Source organism: Hippocampus guttulatus, chromosome 5 (genome assembly GCF_054856545.1).
Source record: "Hippocampus guttulatus isolate MCC_2025c chromosome 5, RoL_Hgut_1.0, whole genome shotgun sequence".
NCBI lineage: Eukaryota > Metazoa > Chordata > Actinopteri > Syngnathiformes > Syngnathidae > Hippocampus > Hippocampus guttulatus.
In genome coordinates, this window is record NC_141265.1 from 18734211 (window position 1) to 18756677 (window position 22467).

At 41.7% G+C, this 22467-nt stretch overlaps 2 protein-coding genes across 6 annotated transcripts; one reads left to right on the plus strand and one right to left on the minus strand.

Moving 5' to 3' along the window:
- The first annotated feature begins 203 nt into the window (after positions 1 to 203).
- Positions 204 to 20882, plus strand: fam219ab (family with sequence similarity 219 member Ab). Of its 5 annotated transcripts, XR_015100930.1 has the most exons (8): positions 204 to 4999; positions 6219 to 6318; positions 7666 to 7771; positions 8330 to 8410; positions 8484 to 8538; positions 9677 to 10761; positions 20383 to 20641; positions 20717 to 20882. XR_015100930.1 is itself a non-coding variant. In XM_086111322.1 (6 exons), exons 1-6 carry the CDS (start codon positions 4934 to 4936, stop codon positions 9833 to 9835), a joined length of 567 nt encoding a protein of 188 aa, XP_085967448.1. In that variant the 5' UTR covers positions 204 to 4933; the 3' UTR covers positions 9836 to 12086. The 5 variants fall into 5 exon arrangements, 1 of the variants encoding a protein (XP_085967448.1); XR_015100928.1 differs by having other exon boundaries at positions 20383 to 20882; XR_015100929.1 differs by having other exon boundaries at positions 20431 to 20882.
- klf9 (Kruppel like factor 9) lies at positions 19036 to 22353 on the minus strand. Its single transcript, XM_086111321.1, has 2 exons — positions 21677 to 22353; positions 19036 to 20747 (listed from the first exon to the last, which is right to left on the minus strand). Exons 1-2 carry the CDS (start codon positions 21975 to 21977, stop codon positions 20467 to 20469), a joined length of 582 nt encoding a protein of 193 aa, XP_085967447.1. The 5' UTR covers positions 21978 to 22353; the 3' UTR covers positions 19036 to 20466.
- Positions 22354 to 22467: the final 114 nt, after the last annotated feature.

The following is a 22467-nucleotide window of genomic DNA, read 5'->3' on the forward strand; positions in this document are numbered from 1 at the left end:
TCTCTGCCGCGCGTCGCTGGGACTGTCCATCTGTTAGTCTATTTGCTCTGCTCCACGCAGGGTGGACCATGATATCCTCCGCTCATTTTGAGAGGAATACAACGAACTGCGGTGGGCAAGCGGAAAGTACACCCTTAAATGATGTCAACAGAAAAATTACACAAGGGTTAAAAAAAAAAAAATCATCATGAGAGAGAAGAGTTCAACTGTTCAAACTTCATCCATCCATCCATTTTCCGAACCGCTTGATCCTCACTAGGGTCGCGGGGGGTGCTGGAGCCTATCCCAGCCGTCTTCGGGCAGTAGGCGGGGACACCCTGAATCAGTTGCCAGCCAATCGCAGGGCACACAGAGACGAACAACCATTCACGCCCACACTCACACCTAGGGACAATTTAGAGCGTCCAATCAGCCTGCCATGCATGTCTTTGGAATGTGGGAGGAAACCGGAGCACCCGGAGAAACCCCACGCAGGCCCGGGGAGAACATGCAAACTCCACACAGGGAGGCCGGAGCTGGAATCGAACCCGGTACCTCTGCACTGTGAAGCCGACGTGCTAACCACTGGACTACCGGGCCGCCTGTTCAAACTTCTCTGTGATATTTTATAATTTCAGGAGCAAATATTACTTCGTCTTAATGTGCCTTTGTGTCATTGCCACCATTTATTTAGTGTAGTAGAAAGAACAGATTGAGCAAAGCAAAAAGTTGCTTATATTGTGCGTTAATGAGGACAAATTGTCATATTCATTGATAAATGACACTCATTACACTCGAATGTCATCCTTGAGAAGGCAGTTGGAAATTGTATGTCAAGTTTAGCCGTTTATGACTGGATTCCGTAGGAATTGGCCGCAACATAAACACGGCGGACAGCCTAAAAGATTTATTAAAAGCATTTTTTTCCCATGATGAAGGGATAAAGCATTTGAAACCAACTCCATGTTGTTTTTAAGATTAAACTAAATGATTCTCAACTGGTGCGTTGGGACCCCAAAGTGGGTCGGGGAACCCTTTTGGCTCGGTTACGGACAACAAATAATTCCCACATTCCAAAAGCATGCATGACAGGCTGATTGAACACTCAAAGTTGTCCCTAGATGTGAGTGTGAGCACGGATGGTTGTTCGTCTCTGTGTGCCCGAAGATAGCTGGGACAGGCTCCAGCAAGCCCTTGTGAGGATAAAGCGGATCAGAAAATGGATGGATGGATTATTTGGTGTGCACCGGTGAGTATTTGGTGCACACGAGCTGTAGCGTCAGGTGCAAACATGGTGAGATCTGGTACAGCGGCTTTAGTATCTGGTCCGCACACGGTGGGTCTCTGATGACCACGTGTTGACATTTGGCTCGTACGCGTTCGCATCTGGTGCACACTAGTTGGTATCGGATGGTCACTTATTAGTGTCAGGTGCCTACACAATAGCATCTGGTGTACATGCTGCTCTAGCCGGTGGGCACATGTTAGTATCTCGTGCGCACAAGTGGATTAACTTCCCGAGCACACCTTAGTATCTGCGGAACACGCGTGTTGAAGTTTGCTTCGCACGTGTCAGTATCTGGTGTCAACAAATTACCGTGAGCCGCATACAGTACGTAACAGCTTTGGTATGGAGTGTGCAAAAGTCAGTATTTTGGGAGCGTGCATATTCAGTTTTGGCATGTCAACGTTACTTTGCATTCTATCGTTGCAATTTCAAAGGTAAGCTTGCTAACAGTGGTTGCTAGCTTACGCTTGGTTTGGTGTTCATGTCATGTCGTAAATTCTCACACACACTTTGAAGGGTTCGGACTGTGCTGAATGACGGCGGTTATACTCGCTCGATATAGACAAGTGGAGCTGTCATAGCTCATATTATTTTTGTTTCAGGTGATTACAAAGCTCTCCATATGACTAAAATGTCAACGTGTTTGCTCATGTGAGTGTTGTTTATTGTTTAACAGACACGATTTCTTATGTTCATAACTCGAACGATGTGATGTCACTGACAGTGACATTCAAACTTGAATGTTGTTTTCTTTGCAAAGGCTGCTTCTTTTGGATAGCTTTACATAATATGGAAAGATACCAAGCATATTGCAGCGGATTTGATTTTTTTCCTCTCTTTGCCCCCACTGACTCGTTGCCCTCTCTTTGGCCTCCTCCAACTGCCTTGTAACTGGACTGGTGCCAGACACCTGCAAATGGGCCAGCGCAGCCAGACTCACTGATCTGCTTCAAAGTGGCACGCGTGACTGTGAAGGTCAGCACGTTCTAGCTCAGTGCAGTGCGGGAACCACTGCACTGATCTTGATAAATGCTTATTGATTCCTCGCAGTAAGAAAAAGAAATAGTTTATGATTCACTCTGGTGCAGCACCAATGGAGGAAAATTAGAAATGAGCATTCGTCTCTTCCTATGCTCCGTTGCACTGTAATCCCTTGGGAGAGAGCTATGCAGTCCGGATGAGGTTTATGGTGACTCGAGATCAGGCTCTTGCCATTACTCACCACTTCCTTACATCTCAAGAGCCACCCGGCCCACACGGGGCAATTTCTGTTGGGTGATGTGAGCTGAGATGAAAGTGACTCAGTGAACTCACAACGGCGTTATGTAATGATGAGGAGAACTAGCAACGTCGAGATTACTAATAAACATAGGACATAGGGCCAGTAATCTGCAGCTCCATCTGGACCCCTGGAGGGGTTGCATAACCCACATCAGCTCGTAAAACCATCACAAAAGGAATCAAAAGTTAATCTGTCTTTTTGGTCATGCATGTGCACGCACACCCCCAGGCGCATTGTTGGAAAGGCAATTTGTTCAATGTTTATACTAATACAAAAACATTATGGGTGTGTGGTATCTTATTTTCCCTGCAAATGAATAATTGATAACAAAACTGTATCGGTAATCACTTTTAATCAGATCTTAAAAGCTGCCCACCTACCCCACAGAGTTGCTAGTACTGATTCCACAAACAACGCTCTTCAAGTGATTTTAACAACAGCTCACGCAGAGAAGTTAATGAGATTCATTTTGTGGTGCCACGTATGGCGGTATGTCTTTAAATGAGACAAACTAGAATTAAGCATTTTTCCCCACAATTTAAAACCGTTACCAGTGGTTTTATTAAGATGTCTGTGTCACGTTTTGTCAAAAATATACAAGGCATAACGAATGGCAGGACACTTAAAATATGTTTTGGAGAGGCGGTTCAGTCTCCCGCAAAAGCAGAGTTTAGCTTGTGTTGCCATGCCAACTCGGGAGGAGCTAGAGCACGTGACAAAATGAACAGCCACTCTGCATGGACTAATTAGTGACTTTTCCGACCCTTCAAGCAACTATATAAATATTTTAAACTATCAATTTTATTTTTAAGCTCACAATGTTTTGATACTTTCTACTGATTATTTTTCATTTAGTTAAAAAAATATTCTCAGCAGAAATGTTTCCCCCCCTACTGTGCCATGTTATAAATTATTGCATTTCATAGTCTCTCGGTTTTTTCATACTTACAGAATTTATATTTTTACAGGTCTTTATTTTAAACTCAAATATCTGTATTTATTAAACACAGATTGCGAGTACATTTGCCACTTCCGTTGAAATCATATTCCCAAAAAATTGTAGAACAAGACTGCCGCCTGCTGGCTCAGATGTGAACTAAACAGTGTCGAGCGCAATTTCGGCTGAGAGTTGTGAATTCGTTAATGGCCCGTTGAACTGCACAGAACACGACGCTGCTGTCCTCTGCTGGCAAACATGAATGTGCACGCCACCCGAACTTGGTTTCCAACCATCCATCAGATTTCTATCTCCGAGGACCTCTCCGGTTGATTTGTGGTGGGTAAAATTTGACTGATCACCAATCAATCACAGCGCGATTGTGAATGTGGCATTGAGCTGACCGCAAGCCAGCAGTTTTGATTAGAATGTTTAAAATGAAGTGCTTTTGGGAAGTGAGCTGTCTAGGCAAATTATGACGTCTTCCATTACATTTTTGCGAAGCTTCCTTGCATCAGCACTCTCGGTATGACAACTTGTGAGAGCATCTTGGCATTTGGAGAAACTGTTCTACTGTTTTTGTTCATAAAATAGTTTTCTCATAACGTATTTCTGATTTAATATAAAACTTTGAATTACTGGTTATATGCAAGTGTCGGTATCCGTGCTGGTACTGTTCCCTGTTCTTAATTGAAGTTCACAGTAAAACTTACACAAAATGGAAAGAATTACACACTGTATATTTAAGCACACGGCGTCGTCTTGCAAAATTCCATTACCTTCATGCTAACGTATAATAGTAAATGCACTACGATGAAGCAGGGGAACAGCATGCTTTGTCTGAGCCAGTCTGAAACAACCAAAAAGGATAATAATACAATTGACAGATTTCTAATGAAATACGGTTGTATGACATTATTACTTTGTATCGTCATCAAAAGTACAATAAAATACAGTACGTGCGTGCGTGTGCGTTGAATCAGATGGCAATCGTAATGTCATCTCATATTCAACTTTAATTGTCTTTTTAATTGCTTCTTTAACAAAACATTTGCATTACTGAATGAAAACTCAGGACGGAAATTACTTTTGTCGTCTCAGTTATTTCGAATTAAGTCCAAAATTAATTATCAATACCAATTGGTTTCATATAAATATTTCCATCATACATAATCTCTCTCGAAAGCCCATGATTAATGTGAAAGTGTAGAGGGCCTCTGCCGGCTTCCTGGTCCTCATCTCGGCCCACCCTATCCGGAAGTGGGTGGTGGCCCAGCGGTCACCCCATCACCACCGTCGACGTTAGCACCAGCTGGGATGAAGCTCGACTTCGCGGGAGCGCAGGGGTTAGTATTATTTCACGTCTGATCGGAACCCCACGAACGTCACCTTCCAAACGCGATCTGGTCGTGGGCTGCGTCGTCTTGTTGGGCGGAAACGAGGTGGCATGATGGAGGAGATCGACAGATTCCAAGTGCCCAACGCCGTGCAGGAAGGGGAGATGCAGCCGCTGGTAAAAACACCATTACTGTCATGTTGTTTTCATGTGTCGTTTGTTCTGAAAATATTCCATCCGCAAAAAGAGAGAAGCACATTTACCATCTGATTGGAAATGCGCGTGGCCTTGCTGTGCACACGAGATGCGTTCTGGTACGGGTAAATGTCGGGTGAACGACCGGATGTGTCAAACATTTGTTTTTGTCACAATGCGAAAGTGGGAATGAGATGTTTTATGGTAAATTTCATATATGAGTTGTGTTCCTCCGTCCATCGGGATGTGTAAGCGAGCCGCAATCGTCACGTCCTCCTCCTCATCATCATCATCCTCACCCAAAAGCCACATCATCAGCATTCACGCAGCAAGTTATTCCGGCCTGTATTGGAGTTGATGATTTAGGGCTTAAAATATGATGGGCAATAGTGTGTGTGTGTGTGCGCGCGTGTGTGTGAGCGCGCGCGCGCGTGTGTGCGTGAGAGGAAGGGGCAGTTGAGCCACGTGATTGCAGTCCACAGACTCCACACGGTGGCCCATTTGTATTTTTACGTCATGACTCATGTGCAGTGTAATGTATATGTGTTTTCGCTTCCCTTGGATTCTCCATGACCTGCTTGGTTACATATATCAAATTAAAGGTGCCCTAAAGTAAATAAAATAAGAGTGTACATCAATGAAAGACAAGTCAGTGTTATCTGATCTCTTCTTGCTTTCTCCACAAAGTGCAGTAAAATGGATCTCTAAAACAATTCATTGCAATAATTTAAGCATTCCTAATCTCCATTGTTGCTAATTTAATTTTTATACACTCTTACAATGATTGAGCTGAAAGTAACCCAATGTAGGGGAAATGGCTAACCCAGCCCTTGGTCCAAAAAGGAGGCTGAGTCAATGCTGGCTTATTTATATTCAGCACATTGGCTTTAAGATTTGACACAGCATGTTTGACCACATCTGTGGCTTCATCACTTGAAATTTTCACGTCTCATGTTGGACTGTACTTCTGAAGCACTGTACTTGTCTAGACACAATTTTATGAACTAAATATGCGTGACTATGTAACCAAAATTATGCAGGCCCTTTTGGTTTGAAAATGGTATAGTATTGTATTCCACTAGATTGCGATGTTGATTCGACTTTGTTCAGTTCTCCAGCCTTAACTGAACCCAAAAATGTGACATTTCATCCAGACATGCTAACTATTGACTGATGCATCTTTTTGGCCGTATGTTGCCAGGACCCAGCCTTGTCCACGGCCTCGGAGGCCGACTCAGACAACAGAGAGGGCGAACCCGTCACAATCAACTACAAGCCTTCCCCCCTGCAGGTTAAAATCGGTGAGAATTGAAAGTATCGCTTGATATCATCATGTTCGTGTCTTGTTTTTGTCCTACCTTAGCCCCAATGTAATCCAATGATGGTTGAGTTTCTATAAATATCTATTTTGTCGTATCCAAATGTCTCAACACTCATCCAATTTTTTTTAGGACGCAAGCTTGATTATTCAGTGACCTTTGAAATAAACCAATTGAGCAACTGCAACGTCACAGACATTTCGCTCACTAGTTGGATTCGAGATACCGGAAATGGTTAATGAGAGCCAATAAATGAGAACCTGAAATTGGAAAAGGTGTCACAAACGCTTGGCTCTGAACTGCTCCAAACAACACTATTGATGGATTGCCTCAGCAAATGCAACCAGTATTTTGCTTGTCACAAAATAACTGAGACTTCTTTTCGAAGGGAAGTGGTTCAAATGCATCGCCCATGCTAACCTTTTGCTCCTTCATCCGTTTTAATGAGGTTGTTCAGGCTTTTGCAGACATCGTTTGCACTATCTTTCGGCTTTCCCGAACTGCCATCTGTGTAAGCAAAATATTTCCGCATCTGATTGTGTGCCTCGATTTTCTCAACAAGCTCAATCTTGTTGCCATTTTGGGAGGCGTCTACCATTCCAGAAAACATTTATCGCCTGTCTGAAAATATTGGAGAGGGAGCCAACCCCAAAAATGTCTTTACAATAATATGTTCTATGCAGCTCCACTGGTCTAAATACAGCATTCTGATTAATATTATGTTTGTGGAATAAGAGTTAAGCAGTAAAATCCACGTTTTTGTCTATCCCAATGGGCGGCCATTTCGCCACAGTTTCTCAGGGCTCAGGTAGCTACCAATCATAGCTCAGCTTCAGAAAACAGGTGAGCTGTGATTGGTCATTACCTGAGCCCAACTGTGAAGTCATTTTCAGTTGACAGAAAGTGGCAAAATGGCCGCCCCCTGAGATGGACAAAAACGGGTGAATGAATTTGCTGCTTAAAATATTAGGCAATCACAATATTACGTAATCGGAATGAAAAAAATAGTGATTAGTGACTTCCCCAGGTTCCTCTGATGGTGAAAATGACAGTTTATGATTCACAGCGTTTCACCTAAGCAGCAAGAGAAATGACACCCAATTTCCTTTTCTGATCATCACACTTCCTGATGAGCGCTCGTTTTAATTATGCTAATCTTATTCAGCGTGTGAGTAGTTACACAAGGGCAGAGGAGAAACATTTCAAGTCTGTAAAAAGACCAATGCTTGATGTTGGAAACTGGAGAAGCGCATGTGACAAGCCAAGCGCGCTGACCTTCAGGACTCATTAGACGTCTTTTGAAGCCAATGTTGTGTTTCTGTTGTGCAGAGAAACAGAGAGAGCTGGCCAGGAAGGGCTCATTGAAGAACGGCAACGGCGTGGGCAGCCCAGTCAACAATCAGCCCAAGAAGAACAACGTCATGGCCAGAACGCGGTGAGCAGAACGCCAATGATGGAAAATTTTGGGCTCTGGCTTCTTCTCTCGAGTTCACCGCTTCATAACTTGGGAGGAGTTCATTCAAAGTTGAGCGCTGTCATTGGCAAGAACTTGTAGTCAACAGATTGCAGGGGATAAGAATTGTGATATAATTTAATGAGACCCCCCACCCCCAAGCAGCTCATTGTTAATATGTCATGACAATCCTGGCTCTTATTTTATTTATTTTTACGAATCGGAGGCGAATCGTAGCTGCTGGTTTGTGCGAATGTGTTCTCATCTTTCCGCTATGAGACGCGCTTCCTTGAGTTTTAGAGATGCTATCTCACATCCATTATGTGGGCCTGTCACATGGGCTCTTAGGAGGAAGGGTTTTCATTGATTGAAGGTTTCCGTGACGCCGCCCGTTCCGTCTGCCTTCTCGCTCACTGTCTTATCGGATATTTTGTTGTTGATGCGTCCGATATTCCGCCTCCTCCCTCATCATGTTCTGCCCGCAAGCTTCTTCTTGATGAATCACCATCACTCGCTATTATATCCGCTTCTTGCTAACAGGTTGGTAGTGCCCAATAAAGGCTATTCCTCGTTAGACCAGAGTCCGGATGAGAAGCCCCTGGTTGCGCTCGACACAGACAGGTGAGCTCCGTCCACCATCTCCCTATTCGTGTTGCAAATCGAGGCCACGTTTCACACCGGTGCTCCTGTTCAGTGACGATGACTTCGACATGTCAAGATACTCGTCGTCGGGATACTCCTCTGCCGAGGTGAGTCGTAGTCTTGCAAATGGACGCCGTTCGCGTTTGGATCTTAACGCCACAAGAAATGATTAGCGGACCTGTGAGTAAAACGCCGTCGTGTCATTTCGACTTTCGATCTCGGCGTTGCATAACGGCAGACCGCAAGCGAGGCGTGCGCCGTGGCAACAAAATGATGAGAATTGTCGGTTGAGGAAGGCGGGAGATGCTGAGTTTCTGCGTCGTCATCGCATTACTCTCATCAGTCGCAGAAGTATATCCAAATAAAAGACGGGCACATTGGAAATGTGAGCACTTTCTTTAGCATCTGCCAAAACTAGAAACCTAAACTTATGAGCATAATATCTCTATATACGGTGGTACCTCTACTTACGAACGTCTCTTCATATGAAATTTTCAAGTTACGAAACGCCTCAACAGGAAAATCTTGCCTCTTGTTTACAAAAGACATTTCAAGATGTGAAAGGAAAAAATACAGTATGGGCTGCTCCTCGCAGCTCCGAGTTTCCTGAACGCAACACACTTATTGCCATTGCTCTGCCATTGGCTATTACCTCACATCATCCTGGCATCCCATTGGCTAAGCGGGACCTCTACCGTATGGGTCTGTGTGTGTAGATGGATAGATATGCGTCTATGCAGCGTCCTCGTCATTCGCTCCTCGGGACATGAGGCGTTCCGATAGTTTTACGTCAATGTGAATAACCCAGAAAAAGTGTTCACCAATCGGGCGATTGCTCACTATGCCGATGTTTGCAAACAAAAGCAAACGCCCTTGGATCAGTTCTTTACAAAACACCAGGCAAAAACCTCTTCTGAGACAGAACACGAACCAAAGAGGGCAAAAAACGATAACCATCATGTTTATTCTTTATTCTTTGTTTTACATGCACAACTCTCATTATATTGTGCAATCATCTAATTGTAACATATATTTGTGACATATTTTGATGCATTTTTATGCCTCGTAAAACGTTTATGTCTGAATTTTGGGGAGCTTGGAACGGATTAGGGCGTTTACATGGAAAACGCGTCTCTACTTCCAAAAGTTTCCAGTGAAGAACTTTCTTCCAGAACATATTAATTTTGTCAGTCGTGGTACCACTGTAATTGTAAAGCACATGAGCACGACTTGCATCTCTTGCAGCAAATCAACCAAGATCTCAACATCCAGCTGCTGAAGGACGGGTACCGCTTGGATGAGATACCGGACGACGAGGACCTGGACCTGATCCCGCCCAAGTCAGTCAACCCGACTTGCATTTGCTGCCAGGCGACGCCCTCCACCACCTGTCACATCCAGTAGCCCGCCCGTTTCTGAGCACAGTGTAACCCCGATGTTCATCTCCTCATCAGTTTTCTTTGTTGTCTAGAGTGACAGCGGTGACACACCGGTAGAAAATATATGCCCGACTCCAATGTGCTAGAATAGGAATGACCAATCCATTCATTCATAGTACGTTTTGCTTAAAACTGTGAGAAGGCAAAAGATAAAGAGAGTCAAGATACACGAGTCACAGAGAGTTGGCGACATTGGGCTTTCCGTGAAATTTAAGGATGTAACTCAATTTCATCTGCCTGTGAAAACCTTTGCATGCCCTTCCAACTGTTCATTGTTTCAGTGGTTTTTGCCGAACTTGCTGTTTTCAAACAAAAAGCCGACACGGCAAAATTCACAATTGTTCGTTCTTTGAATGCACTAAAACGTTTCCTGGTTCAATTCGAAATATTTTAACAGTCCTCTTCATCGAGCTGTTCACATTTTGATATCCTGAAACCCAGATGACGCCCAAAATTTCATCAGCAGTAGCTGGCCGTTGCCTGGCTTCAAACAGAATGCTCTCAGACCACTGAGCATCATCGGCAGGTGGAAACGGAAAGACTGGCGGAGTCAGAGAAATGCATAGAAGGAGAAATTATTGGAATTGTTTTAGTTTTTTGTTTTTTTAATAATCAGCTGTTCTGCTCTTTGTTTTTGCACAGCGAGTGACGGTGCTAAATGCGACTGCACTGGACTATTGTGAAAACAAACAGTGGCTAACTCACAGCCACATACCGACTCTCGCACAAATAACGAACATGCGGGAATGGAAAAACTGCAGCCCCTGCTGTTTTTATTGGGAGCGCATCGTTTAAAGGCGCCACATATATACTTCCTTTTTCAAGCATAGCCCCATTTACAGACTGTACTTATGCAACAGAGACTCTCCGCGCTTCACTTTTTAGCCACAGGTATGAATTATAACTACAGTGGAATATTGTAAAATACTGCATTGGTCAGCCTCAGTGGCACTCAGTCTTTGAACATTTGGACGTTTACATTTAAGAGTTTAGAGCACTTCAATATAAGTCCAGCTGTAGAGGTGATATTGCTATTGAGTTTTATCCTGAAATTTCACCCCATAGCTGAATATCCCTAGCTTTTTCTGACGACTGTGTATGTAGAGTATATACTGTATCTATACACAGGATATGAATGCCGGTGTTTTCCTCCTATGGTAGGACATGCACTTCGCCTCAACATGATTTTAAAACGGCGATGATGATATTGCTGACTCAACTGCTCCGCTTACCTAAAATATGGTTTACATGTGTAGCTACCGTTGTACTGTTTTTGTAGTCCTGAATTTAAGTTTAATTGCTGCGTGTTGATGAGACAAACGACTGCAGTCTTGGCGCTCCAAGTACTGTAACATTGTACTGTACAAGGTTGCGATGTAGCACAGTGTGGGCCACGCTTCCCCCACCCCATCCTCATCCAGTCCTCTGTCCTACTGGCTTCGAATGTATCCTGACAGGCTTTAGGGATGAATGTAGGGACACGGTTGAAGCGCAAACTGCATTATGATCACTGGACGAGATACAGTAACTTGAAAAACAGAAGTTCAGAAGGAACAATTGCACATTTCATTTCTCCCCTTCCCAGCATGTTATGTGTTGTATCATTTCAATTTGCACAAGTTATTTTCACCTTTTCAGGCCTGTTTCTTGCACAGCTGCGATACTGTTTTTCCCCTGAAGTAGGAAAAAAACGCATGAAAAGGGAGATTGCTCTTTTTGGTTAGGAGGCATGAGGACAAAGGACAAAGTACAGTATTTCATGTCACTTCCCCCAAAAAGGTTTAACGGTTTGTACATTTTATAGTGTCCATCATGAGACGCAAGAAGGATTTGACTCCTGCCTTTGCACACATACATGCATGCATGTACTGGACATAATCACCATGCCAATGTGAATAGTCGGTGGGAAATTGTGGGTCTTGCGGCTTCAGTGACTGATCTAGCTCCCTTCAATGAACTGATTATTTGCAGTTAGAGTTGCCTTAAGTACAAACAAGCAAACAATATGTTTATCTTTTTTTGGGATGATGTTGCCATGAAAAGTCACTTTAATAAAGCTGGTGTAACTTTTTTTTTAACCTTAAACCATTAGCGTTGATAATTTTTTTCTCTTAGAATCATTTTGGTTTTATAAACACTCCCATTATGGTATTTAACATTGTTATTGTTACATGTGGTCTATGAAAACAAATAAACACACAGCTAATAGAACATTAGCCCGACCATCGCTTTCATTTTTGTCACTGCTCTTCAACAGCGATAAAAGGACGTTACTTGAGTTTATTAGAAGCAGAACCTTGTGGTACATGTCATACATGCCTTTTATGTATAGTCCACACATCAAATTCATTTTTCATGGGCCATAATCTTTATGAGGTAACCAAAGTATTGGAATTAGAATGCACCGCCATTAAAACAGTGCTTATACTTGTATTTACATGAAAATCACAGGTGGAAGGTGGGTTAAATACTCAATATATTTAAATAAAAGAAAAATGTCATCCTGAAGTGGCATAAACACGAAACGATTCGCAAAAAGAAGTTTCAAAGTTGAGTGCACGTTGATTTTTCATTTTGGAGCTTATTCCAATTATTTTTTTAATTACCGGTAATTAAATTGAGCTGAGTTTTTAAAAACACTCATTTGTGGTGTGTCAAATTTACAAGACATTCCTTTTCACTTCATAGGGACTTGCAAAGCCAACAAGCGAACAAAACAAACAAGCTAGCTTGCAGCTAACTACCCAGTCAGCAAAATTGGTCTGGCCCAGCTCTGGGGCAGACACGGCACGTACGCTCGGCCCACATACCTCAATGAATGACGGTCCTGCAGTGGCCCACGTCTGGCATCCATGATGTGGGCCGCATTCGGCCCAGATCGGAGCCGCATTGTAATACCATATCTGGCCCTACTCCGGCCCAACGCTGGGTCAGAACAGGTTCCTGATATCAGCCTGAATTCAACCTCAACTAAGCCACATCTTTCATGACCCATATTTGACCCACATTAAAAAAAAGTCTCAAAAACGACAGTTATAAAAATATGTTTATTGTCATAATTTGTGAACCTCACATACTGTATAACTCCACATACACTGGAAAAATGGACTTTTCTTCATTTAACAATGAACACAAAGTCCAAATTGGAATGCAGCTTACTCTTGAACGGTATTTTTTCTGTCCATCAAATTGTTGCGCTCTGCATGTCCTCTTTTCTTCTCATGCTCTCCTTCCTGTCACCATCCCAATCAGGAGCCAGATGTAGCGATCTTTTGTTTGTGACATCAATTTCCTGGTCTGAGGCCCTAGAAAAAAAAAACGACAATGTATAGAAAGGTGTTTTTAGCTGAAAAAAATGACCATGTATAATAAGGCGTTTTTTGACAAAAAAAACGACCATGTGTATGTAGTAAGGCATTTTTCGACAAAAAAACGACCATGAATAGTAAGGTGTTTTGAGCCGAAAAAAACGACCATGACTAGTAAGGCGTTTTAACAAAAGAAAAAAAACGACCATGTACAGTATAGTAAGGCGTTTTTAGCCGAAAAAAATGACCATGTATAGTAATGTGTTTTTAGACGAAAAAAAAGACCATGTATAATAAGGCGTTTTTAGCCGAAAAAAAACGACCATGTATAGTAAGGCGTTTTTAGACATAAACAATGACCATGTACAATAAGGCGTTTTTAGCCGAAAAAAACAACTGTGTGTAGTAAGGCGTTTGTAGCCGAAAAAGAACCAACCATGTATAGTAAGGTGTTTTTAGCCGAAAAAAACGACCATGAATAGTAAGGCATTTTTAGCCGAAAAAAAGGACCATGTATAGGAAGGCGTTTTTAGACGAAAAAAAACAACCATGTATAGTAAAGCGTTTTTAGACGAAAAAAACGACCATGTATATATAGTAAGGCGTTTTTAGCCGAAAAAAAAGCCATGTGTAGGAAGGCGTTTTTAGCTGAAAAAAACGACCATATAAAGTAAAGCGTTTTTAGCCGAAAAAAAATGACCATGTATAGCAAGGCGCTTTTAGCCGAAAAAAACAACCATGTATAGTAAGGAGTTTTTAGCCGAAAAAAAATGACCATGTATAGTAAGACATTTTAACTCGAGAAAAACGACCATGTATAGGAAGGCCTTTTTGGACGAAAAAAACGACCATGTATATATAGTAAGGCGTTATTGGACGAAATTTTTAGCCGAAAAAAACGACCATGTACAGTAAGGCATTTTTAGCCGAAAAAAACGACCATGTATAGTAAGGCGTTTTTGGATGAAATTTTTAGCCAAAAAAAACGACCATGTACAGTAAGGCGTTTTTAGCTGAAAAAAAACGACCATGTATAGTAAGGCGTTTTTGGACGAAATTTTTAGCTGAAAAAAACGACCATGTACAGTAAGGCGTTTAGCTGAAAAAAACGACCATGTATAGTAAGGCCTTTTTGGACGAAAAAAACGACCATGTATAGTAAGGCATTTTTGGACAAAAATTTTAGCCGAAAAAAACGACTATGTATAGTAAGGCGTGTTTAGCCGAAAAAAACCGACCATGTATAGTAAGGCATTTTTGGACGAAATTTTTAGCCCAAAAAAACGACCATGTTTCATAAGGCGTTTTTTACCGAAAAAAACGTCCAGGTATAGTAAGAAGTTTTTGGACCAAAACAACGACCATGTATACTAAGGCGTTTTGAGCCAAAAAAAACGACCATGACTAGTAAGGCGTTTTAACAAAAAAACGACCATGTACAGTATAGTAAGGTGTTTTTAGCCGAAAAAAAATACCATGTATAGTAAGGCGTTTTTAGCTGAAAAAATGACCATGTATAGTAATGTGTTTTTAGACGAAAAAAAAGACCATGTATAATAAGGCGTTTTTTGACGAAAAAAACGACCATGTATAGTAAGGCGTTTTTAGCCGGAAAAAAACGACCATGTGTAGTAAGGCGTTTTTAGCCGAAAAAAAACCAACATGTATAGTAAGGCATTTTTAGACATAAACAATGACCATGTACAATAAGGCGTTTTTAGCCCAAAAAAACGACCATGTTTCATAAGGCGTTTTTTACCGAAAAAAACGTCCAGGTATAGTAAGAAGTTTTTGGACCAAAACAACGACCATGTATACTAAGGCGTTTTGAGCCAAAAAAAACGACCATGACTAGTAAGGCGTTTTAACAAAAAAACGACCATGTACAGTATAGTAAGGTGTTTTTAGCCGAAAAAAAACAACCATGTATAGTAAAGCGTTTTTAGCCGAAAAAAAATGACCATATATAGTAAGGCGTTTTTAGCCGAAAAAAAATGACCATGTATAGTAAGACATTTTAACTCGAGAAAAACGACCATGTATAGGAAGGCGTTTTTAGCCAAAAAAACCCCGACCATGTGTAGTAAAGCGTTTTTAGCGGGAAAAAAACGACCATGTATAGTAAGGCCTTTTTGGACGAAAAAAACGACCATTTATAGTAAGGCGTTTTTAGCCGAAAAAAACGACCATGTATATAGTAAGGCGTTTTTGGACGAAATTTTTAGCCGAAAAAAACGACCATGTACAGTAAGGCATTCTTAGCCGAAAAAAACGACCATGTATAGTAAGGCGTTTTTGGACGAAATTTTTAGCCGAAAAAAACGACCATGTTTAGTAAGGTGTTTTTTTTACCGAAAAAAAAGTCCAGGTATAGTAAGGCGTTTTTAGCTGAAAAAAACGACCATGTATAGTTAGGTGTTTTTGACCGAAGAAAACGACCATGTATACTAAGGCGTTTTTAGCCGGAAAAAACGACCATGTATAGTAAGGCATTTTTGGACGAAATTTTTAGCCCAAAAAAACGACCATGTTTAGTAAGGCGTTTTTTACCGAAAAAAACGTCCAGGTATAGTAAGGCGTTTTTAGCCGAAAAAAACGACCATGTATAGGAAGGCGTTTTTGACTAAATTTTTAGCCGAAAAAAACGACCATGGATATAGTAAGGCCTTTTTGGATGAAAAAAAAATGACCATGTATAGTAAGGCGTTTTTAGCTGAAGAAAACGACCATGCATAGTAAGGCGTTTTTGGACAAAAAAAATGACCATGTATAGCAAGGCATTTTTGACCGAAAAAAGCGACCATGTATAGTAAGACATTTTAACTCGAAAAAAACGACCATGTATAGGAAGGCGTTTTTAGCCCAAAAAAAAAAACGACCATGTATAGTAAGGCGTTTCAACCCGAAAATAACGACCATGTATAGTAGAGCGTTTTTAGCGGGAAAAAAACGACCACGTATAGTAAGGCCTTTTTGGACGAGAAAAACGACCATGTACAGTATATTAAGGCATTTTTGCACAAAATTTTTAGCCGAAAAAAACGACCATGTATAGTAAGGCGTTTTTAGCCGAAAAAAAGGATCATGTATAGTAAGGCGTTTTTAGGCAAAAAAAAACGACCATGTATAGTAAGGCATTTTTGGACGAAATTTTAGCCGAAAAAAACGACCATGTTTAGTAAGGCGTTTTTTACCGAAAAAAACGTCCAGGTATAGTAAGGCGTTTTTAGCCGAAAAAAACGACCTTGTATAGTAAGGCGTTTTTGACCGAATAAACGACCATGTATAGTAAGGTGTTTTTGACAACATTTTTAGCCGAAAAAAACAACCATGTATAGTAAGGCCTTTTTGGACGAAAAAAACGACCATGTATAGTAAGGTGTTTTTAGCCGGAAAAAAATGACCATGTATATATATAGTAAGGCGTTTTTGGACAAAATTTTTAGCCGGAAAAAAACGACCATGTACAGTAAGGCGTTTTTAGCTGAAAAAAACGACCATGTATAGTAAGGCCTTTTTGGACGAAAAAAACGACCATGTACAGTAAGGCATTTTTGGACGAAAATTTTAGCCGAAAAAAAACAACCATGTATAGTAAGGCGTTTTTAGCCGAAAAAAACGACTATGTATTGTAAGGCGTTTTTAGCCGAAAAAAACGACCATGTATAGTAAGGCATTTTTGGATGAAATTTTTAGCCCAAAAGACGACCATGTTTAGTAAGGCGTTTTTTACCGAAAAAAAACGTCCAGGTATAGTAAGGTGTTTTTAGCCGAAAAAAACGACCATGTATAGTAAGGCATTTTTGGACGAAATTTTTAGCCGAAAAAAACGACCATGTTTCGTAAGGCGTTTTTTACCGAAAAAAACCGACCATGTATAGTAAGGCGTTTTTGGACGAAAATTTTAGCCGAAAAAAACGACCATGTATAGTAAGGCCTTTTTGGACGAAAAAAACGACCATGTATAGTAAGGCGTTTTTAGCCGAAAAAAATGACCATGTATAGTAAGGCGTTTTTGGACAAAATTTTTAGCCGAAAAAAACGACCATGTTTCGTAAGGCGTTTTTTACCGAAAAAAACGTCCAGGTATAGTAAGAAGTTTTTGGATGAAAAAAACGACCATGTATACTAAGGCGTTTTTGACCGAAAAAAAACGACCATGTATAGTAAGGCGTTTTTGGACGAAATTTTTAGCCGAAAAAAACCACCATGTATAGTAAGGCCTTTTTGGACGAAAAAATCGACCATGTATAGTAAGGCGTTTTTAGCCGAAAAAAACGACCATGTATAGTAAGGCCTTTTTGGACGAAATTTTAGCCGAAATAAACGACCATGTACAGTAACGTGTTTTTAGCTGAAAAAAAACGACCATGTATAGTAAGGCCTTTTTGGACGAAAAAAACGACCATGTATATTAAGGCGTTTTTAGACAAAAAAAAACAACCACGTACAGTAAGGTATTTTAACTCGGGAAAAAAAACGACCATGTATAGTAAGGCGTTTTTAGCCGAAAAAAACGACCATGTATAGTAAGTTGTTTTTAGCCGAAAAAAAACGACCATGTACAGTAAGGAGTTTTTAGCCGAAAAAAACGACCATGTATAGTAAGGCGTTTTTATCTGAAAAAAAACCAATCGTGTTTAGTAAGGCATTTTTGGAGGAAATTTTTAGCTGAAAAAAATGACCATGTATAGTCAGGCGTTTTTGACCGAAAAAAAACGACCATGTGTAGTAAGGCATTTTTGGACTAAATTTTTAGCTGAAAAAATTTTTAGCTGTTTTTTTGGACGAAAAAAACGACCATGTACAGTAAGGCATCTGGGGATTGAACACCCAACCGCTCGTTCAGGACATGGTTTCTCTACCCCTGAGCCACACCACCACATAACTTCTTGCTTGTTTTGTGTTGTCTTCAATAAAGCTGCAAATGGTGGTTAAAGAAAGATGTGACCTTGTTGCAAACACTGGGAATCAAACACCCAACCGCTGGATTTGGGACTTCAGCTTTCTGCCACTGAGCTAACTCACCACAACAAACCTTTGGGTTGTTTTGTTTTTTTCCTCAAATAAGTTGTATATGGTTGTTAAAGAGTAGACATTGTTGCAATAACCAGGGATTGAACACTCAACCTGTGGTGTGGCACTCCATCACTCTACCACTGAACCAAAGCACCACATAGAGCAGTGGAGTTGTGTTTTTTTATTAATCATGGTCGTTTCTTTCGGCTAAATGACTGACTATATCTGGTCGTTTTTTTATGGCTAAAAACGTCTTACTATATACATGGTCGTTTTTTTCGGCTAAAAATTTTATCCAAAAATGCCTTACTATACATGGTCGTTTTTTTCGTCCAAAAAGGCCTTACTATACATGGTCGTTGTTTTCAGCTAAAAATGCCTTACTGTATGTACATGGTCGTTTTTTTCGGCTAAAAATTTTGTCCAAAAACGCCTTACTATACATGGTCGTTTTTTTTCGGCTAAAAACACCTTACTATATACATGGTCGGTTTTTTTCGGCTAAAAATTTCGTCCAAAAATGCCTTACTATAGTAAGTCGTGTTCGGCCCACATGCATTATGCCAGTGCCGACTCAAGGCCAGCTGTGCCAGTTTCATGCCGACTCCGGGCCAGATGCCTTTGCTGACTGGGTAGCTTGCCAACGGGGAGTCCAAAAGAGGACCGCATATTCGTCTTAAAAACAAAAAGTCTCACTTTCATTTTGTTTTTAACGCTTTCTTTTCATCCCTTCCTCTAAACGCTGCACATGGCCCGATTGAGAAGTACTAAATAAAGCCGGGAATAGATTGTAGTAGATTGTCAGATCAGGTGATCGTGTATATAGAATTGTACAAGATAGGAAAGCACATTCTTTTTAATGTTAAAATGTCGGCGCCTTAATTATTACATTGCTATGGCTAATGCATTAATACGGGGTCTGCAATGACTCTCATTACACTGCAGTAGCATCATAAAGGCTTCAACCTGAAAGGCACCAACACAGAATCACAGCTGTCAAAAAACAGGAAAAGAAATCTTAACTCTAAGCATTGCTTTACAACAACAAAAAATATATACTGTATATATATATATATATATATATATATATATATATATACAGTATATGGCTCGTGTAGTGGATTGGAGCCCCCTCTCGGCCTCATTAATGACATAAAAATATGAACAAGAAAAACACAGTGTCCCCAATAAATACAAAGACATATGCTACAAGATGGAATTGATTTCTGAACTCAAGAGTCCCAGCAGATACAAAAGTGACATGTTGTGCTTCAACATCACCACTAGGAGGTGCAAAATGTTCATGGAAACATCCCTGAAATGAAATACATGAAAAGTACAACATGCGGATAAAAGAAGTCAAGTGTACAGCGCCTGACTGGCACTGTTGGTCTTGAGGCAAGTCACTTAATATTCACTCGACATTGCTGAATATTAGTGTGAACAATTTAACGATGATAAATATTCGTTTTGTTCGTGGCGAGGAGGGGGCGGGCCTCCACAAGGCACAGTCCTCAAGTGAAGAAGACAAGTTTGCTAATCATGTCTGATGAGCTTAACATTTGGCACGAAGTTTGCGTTAGCTAAGTCTCGTCAAGGTATTCTTCAAGCATTGATTAGGCAGGTTTATGCATATTTCGCGTTTCTTCATATGAAGTAACTTTGTAATTGGCTAAATTGTAATTGTCTCATTTCTCGCTAATAACTAAAGGCTAAATAATCCATCTACCCTCTATGTACATAGTAATACTGTTCTATTGTACATACGCATTATCCTTACCATATAAACATGTCTTTAATATTCGTTCTCTTTCAGTCATGAAGTGGAGCTGACACGTGTTCACAGACTAAACATTGTATTGCTAACAATGGTATATAAAATTAGAGTAAGGTATATAATATCACAAATAATCATTCACATTCTCATCCTTGGGACAATTGAGAGAATGTGATGAACCTAATATGCTTGTTTTTGGAATGTGGGTTGCGAGCATTGCTAACCCCACACAAAATTCGAAGCCAGAACCTCAGAACTACAAGGCAGTCTAATAACCACGATTCCATTGCACAGCCTGATGTTATATTGTTTGTTTAAAAAAAACACTAATACTAAAAAATCTATTGGAAATAAGTCAACCTGACAAGAATTTTTTTTTTATTATAAATACCTGTCACATTGGAACAGAAGTTCAACAGTGAGAACACCTCCACAATAATGCGGGCGGCACACAAGTGGGTGTGTCCATGTGTGTGTGTGGAGGCCTCCATTTTAGACCCCCTGAGGACTTTGGTCTCCGGAGTCGGACGACGACATCGAGACGGAGCTGCGGCGTCTCTTGGCAGAGCCGGCACCCTGGAGCATGCTGGGATGAAAGCCGGCGTGGCGGCGGGCGTGCTTGGTCAAGTGGTCGCTCCTCATGAAGCACTTGTCACACAGCGGACAGGTGAAGCGCTTCTCGCCAGTGTGCGTGCGGTAATGGCGGGTCAGCTCGTCTGAGCGGGAGAACTTCTTGCCACAGGCCGGCCAGTTGCACTCAAACGGACGCTCGCCTGAGGAAGAACATGGGAGAAGTTTTTTGAACAGAGGGCAACAGTTACCCCCCCTCAAGAACCACATGAGAAGCCCACGGGCCTGACCTGAAATAAAATAGCTCACTTGTGGGATGAGCCTAACTTTGTTTTCAATGTGCGTTGTGATTTCATATTGCAAGAGAAACATGTAGAAATTAAGCCAAAATCTAATATCACAGTAAGTTCTTATATCGTGTTTTTTTTTGTTTTGCTTCTTGAAAATGCAATAAAAACAAAAAAAATAATGGATGAAGCAATTTACGAGCAGGCAAAGTACGGTTTGATCTGTCTTAGGGCATAAACAACAATTTGAGGAAGTGTGTGTGCGCGCGTGTTTTCTCAGAACAAAATCAGAACACGTTGATTTTAGAACAAGTGAGTCACGATAACAGCCATGAGCATCTAAAAAAAAAAGTAAGAAAACCACTCAGTCTCCTCCCCCGCCACGTGCGCCACTCGACCACGTGTTTCTCTTGTTGACAACAAGGCGCACGAGGGCGGGGCGGATGACGTGGGCGGTAGTTAGAGGCTCGCTCGGCACGGGGAGGGGCGGGGCCTGGGAGTGTGGCTTTGTTTAATGTTGGTTTTGCTGTTTTACAAATTTGTTTATCAGTTGTCTTTTGGAGGGAAGGGAGAGTACAGAACGTTTCTAGACTGTGGCACACACAAGCGTATACCCACGCGCGCGCACACACACACACATACCACCACCACTTCCTCCTCCTCCCACTTGCTGAGCACGACCACCCCTAATGTCACGACATCCACTCACGAATCTTTATATCGTGACGCATTGGCGTCACTTCATGGCGTCGTGTACCCTTTTGAGCAGTCACGTCAACAATAGATGTACTGATGAAAGGGTGGTTCCGTAAAAAAAAAAAAACGACCAGGTGAGTTTGACTTACCGGTATGGACCCTCAGGTGAGCTTTAAGGTGGGACGACTTTCCGTACATCTTGCCGCAGCCGCTAAATGGGCAGCGGTGCCTCTTCTCGGATGACTCCTGCGGTTCCCCCGCCCTCCTCTTGCTCTCAGCCGGCGTGTCCTTCTCCTTCTTCTCCACGGCGTCGGGCCGACATTTGTTCAAGTCCAACAAAATCATCGCCACCATCAGCAAAGTTCGGTTCTCCGGGCTGTCTTTGAGCTCGTCATCTGTCCGGACCGCGGGTGGTCGCGCAGGGACGGGGTCCGCAAAGACCTCGGACATAACTGCTGCAAGAGTGCACTGGCGACGATGAGAAGTGTGGCAAAAAAAAAAAAACAACCTCACCCGGTGAAGAGGAGAGGGTCAGAGCGAGGTGGTGAGTTTGATCTTCCACACACGTGTCGGCGTCAATGTGACTGACTATCTGTATCGCAAAGAGTGGGCCGTTCAAACAATATTTTTAAAAAGCATTCAATAAACAGAGTTAAGCGCAACTTTGAACTGTGTCCTTATATTCTTCGTCAATTTCTTCGTTCCAACGGCTTCCACGAGATCTAATCGAATGCTCCTCCACACACGCGACAACTTGTCCTAGCTGCTTCTGTGTCCTCGCACTCCCAAGAAACAATTTCGCGGAATCCCTCGGCGTCATCGTGGAATTGGACGCCCATTGGCCCACGAGAAACGTGACCCGTTGTTTTAGGGAATTGAGATTCACGGAGGCAGCGACCGCGCCGTGTGAGCCAATCAGAAGGCGACGTTGGCGGAAAGG

Bases quoted from the DNA above. Each gene is read 5' to 3' on its own strand.
- fam219ab (XM_086111322.1), top strand. From the start codon at position 4,934: ATGATGGAGGAGATCGACAGATTCCAAGTGCCCAACGCCGTGCAGGAA. The intron at 7,772-8,329 runs GTGAGCAGAACG...TCTTGCTAACAG, and splicing joins AACGTCATGGCCAGAACGCG to GTTGGTAGTGCCCAATAAAG. The intron at 8,411-8,483 runs GTGAGCTCCGTC...GCTCCTGTTCAG, and splicing joins GTTGCGCTCGACACAGACAG to TGACGATGACTTCGACATGT.
- klf9 (XM_086111321.1), bottom strand. From the start codon at position 21,977: ATGTCCGAGGTCTTTGCGGACCCCGTCCCTGCGCGACCACCCGCGGTC. The intron at 20,748-21,676 runs GTAAGTCAAACT...GTTCTTCCTCAG, and splicing joins TCACCTGAGGGTCCATACCG to GCGAGCGTCCGTTTGAGTGC.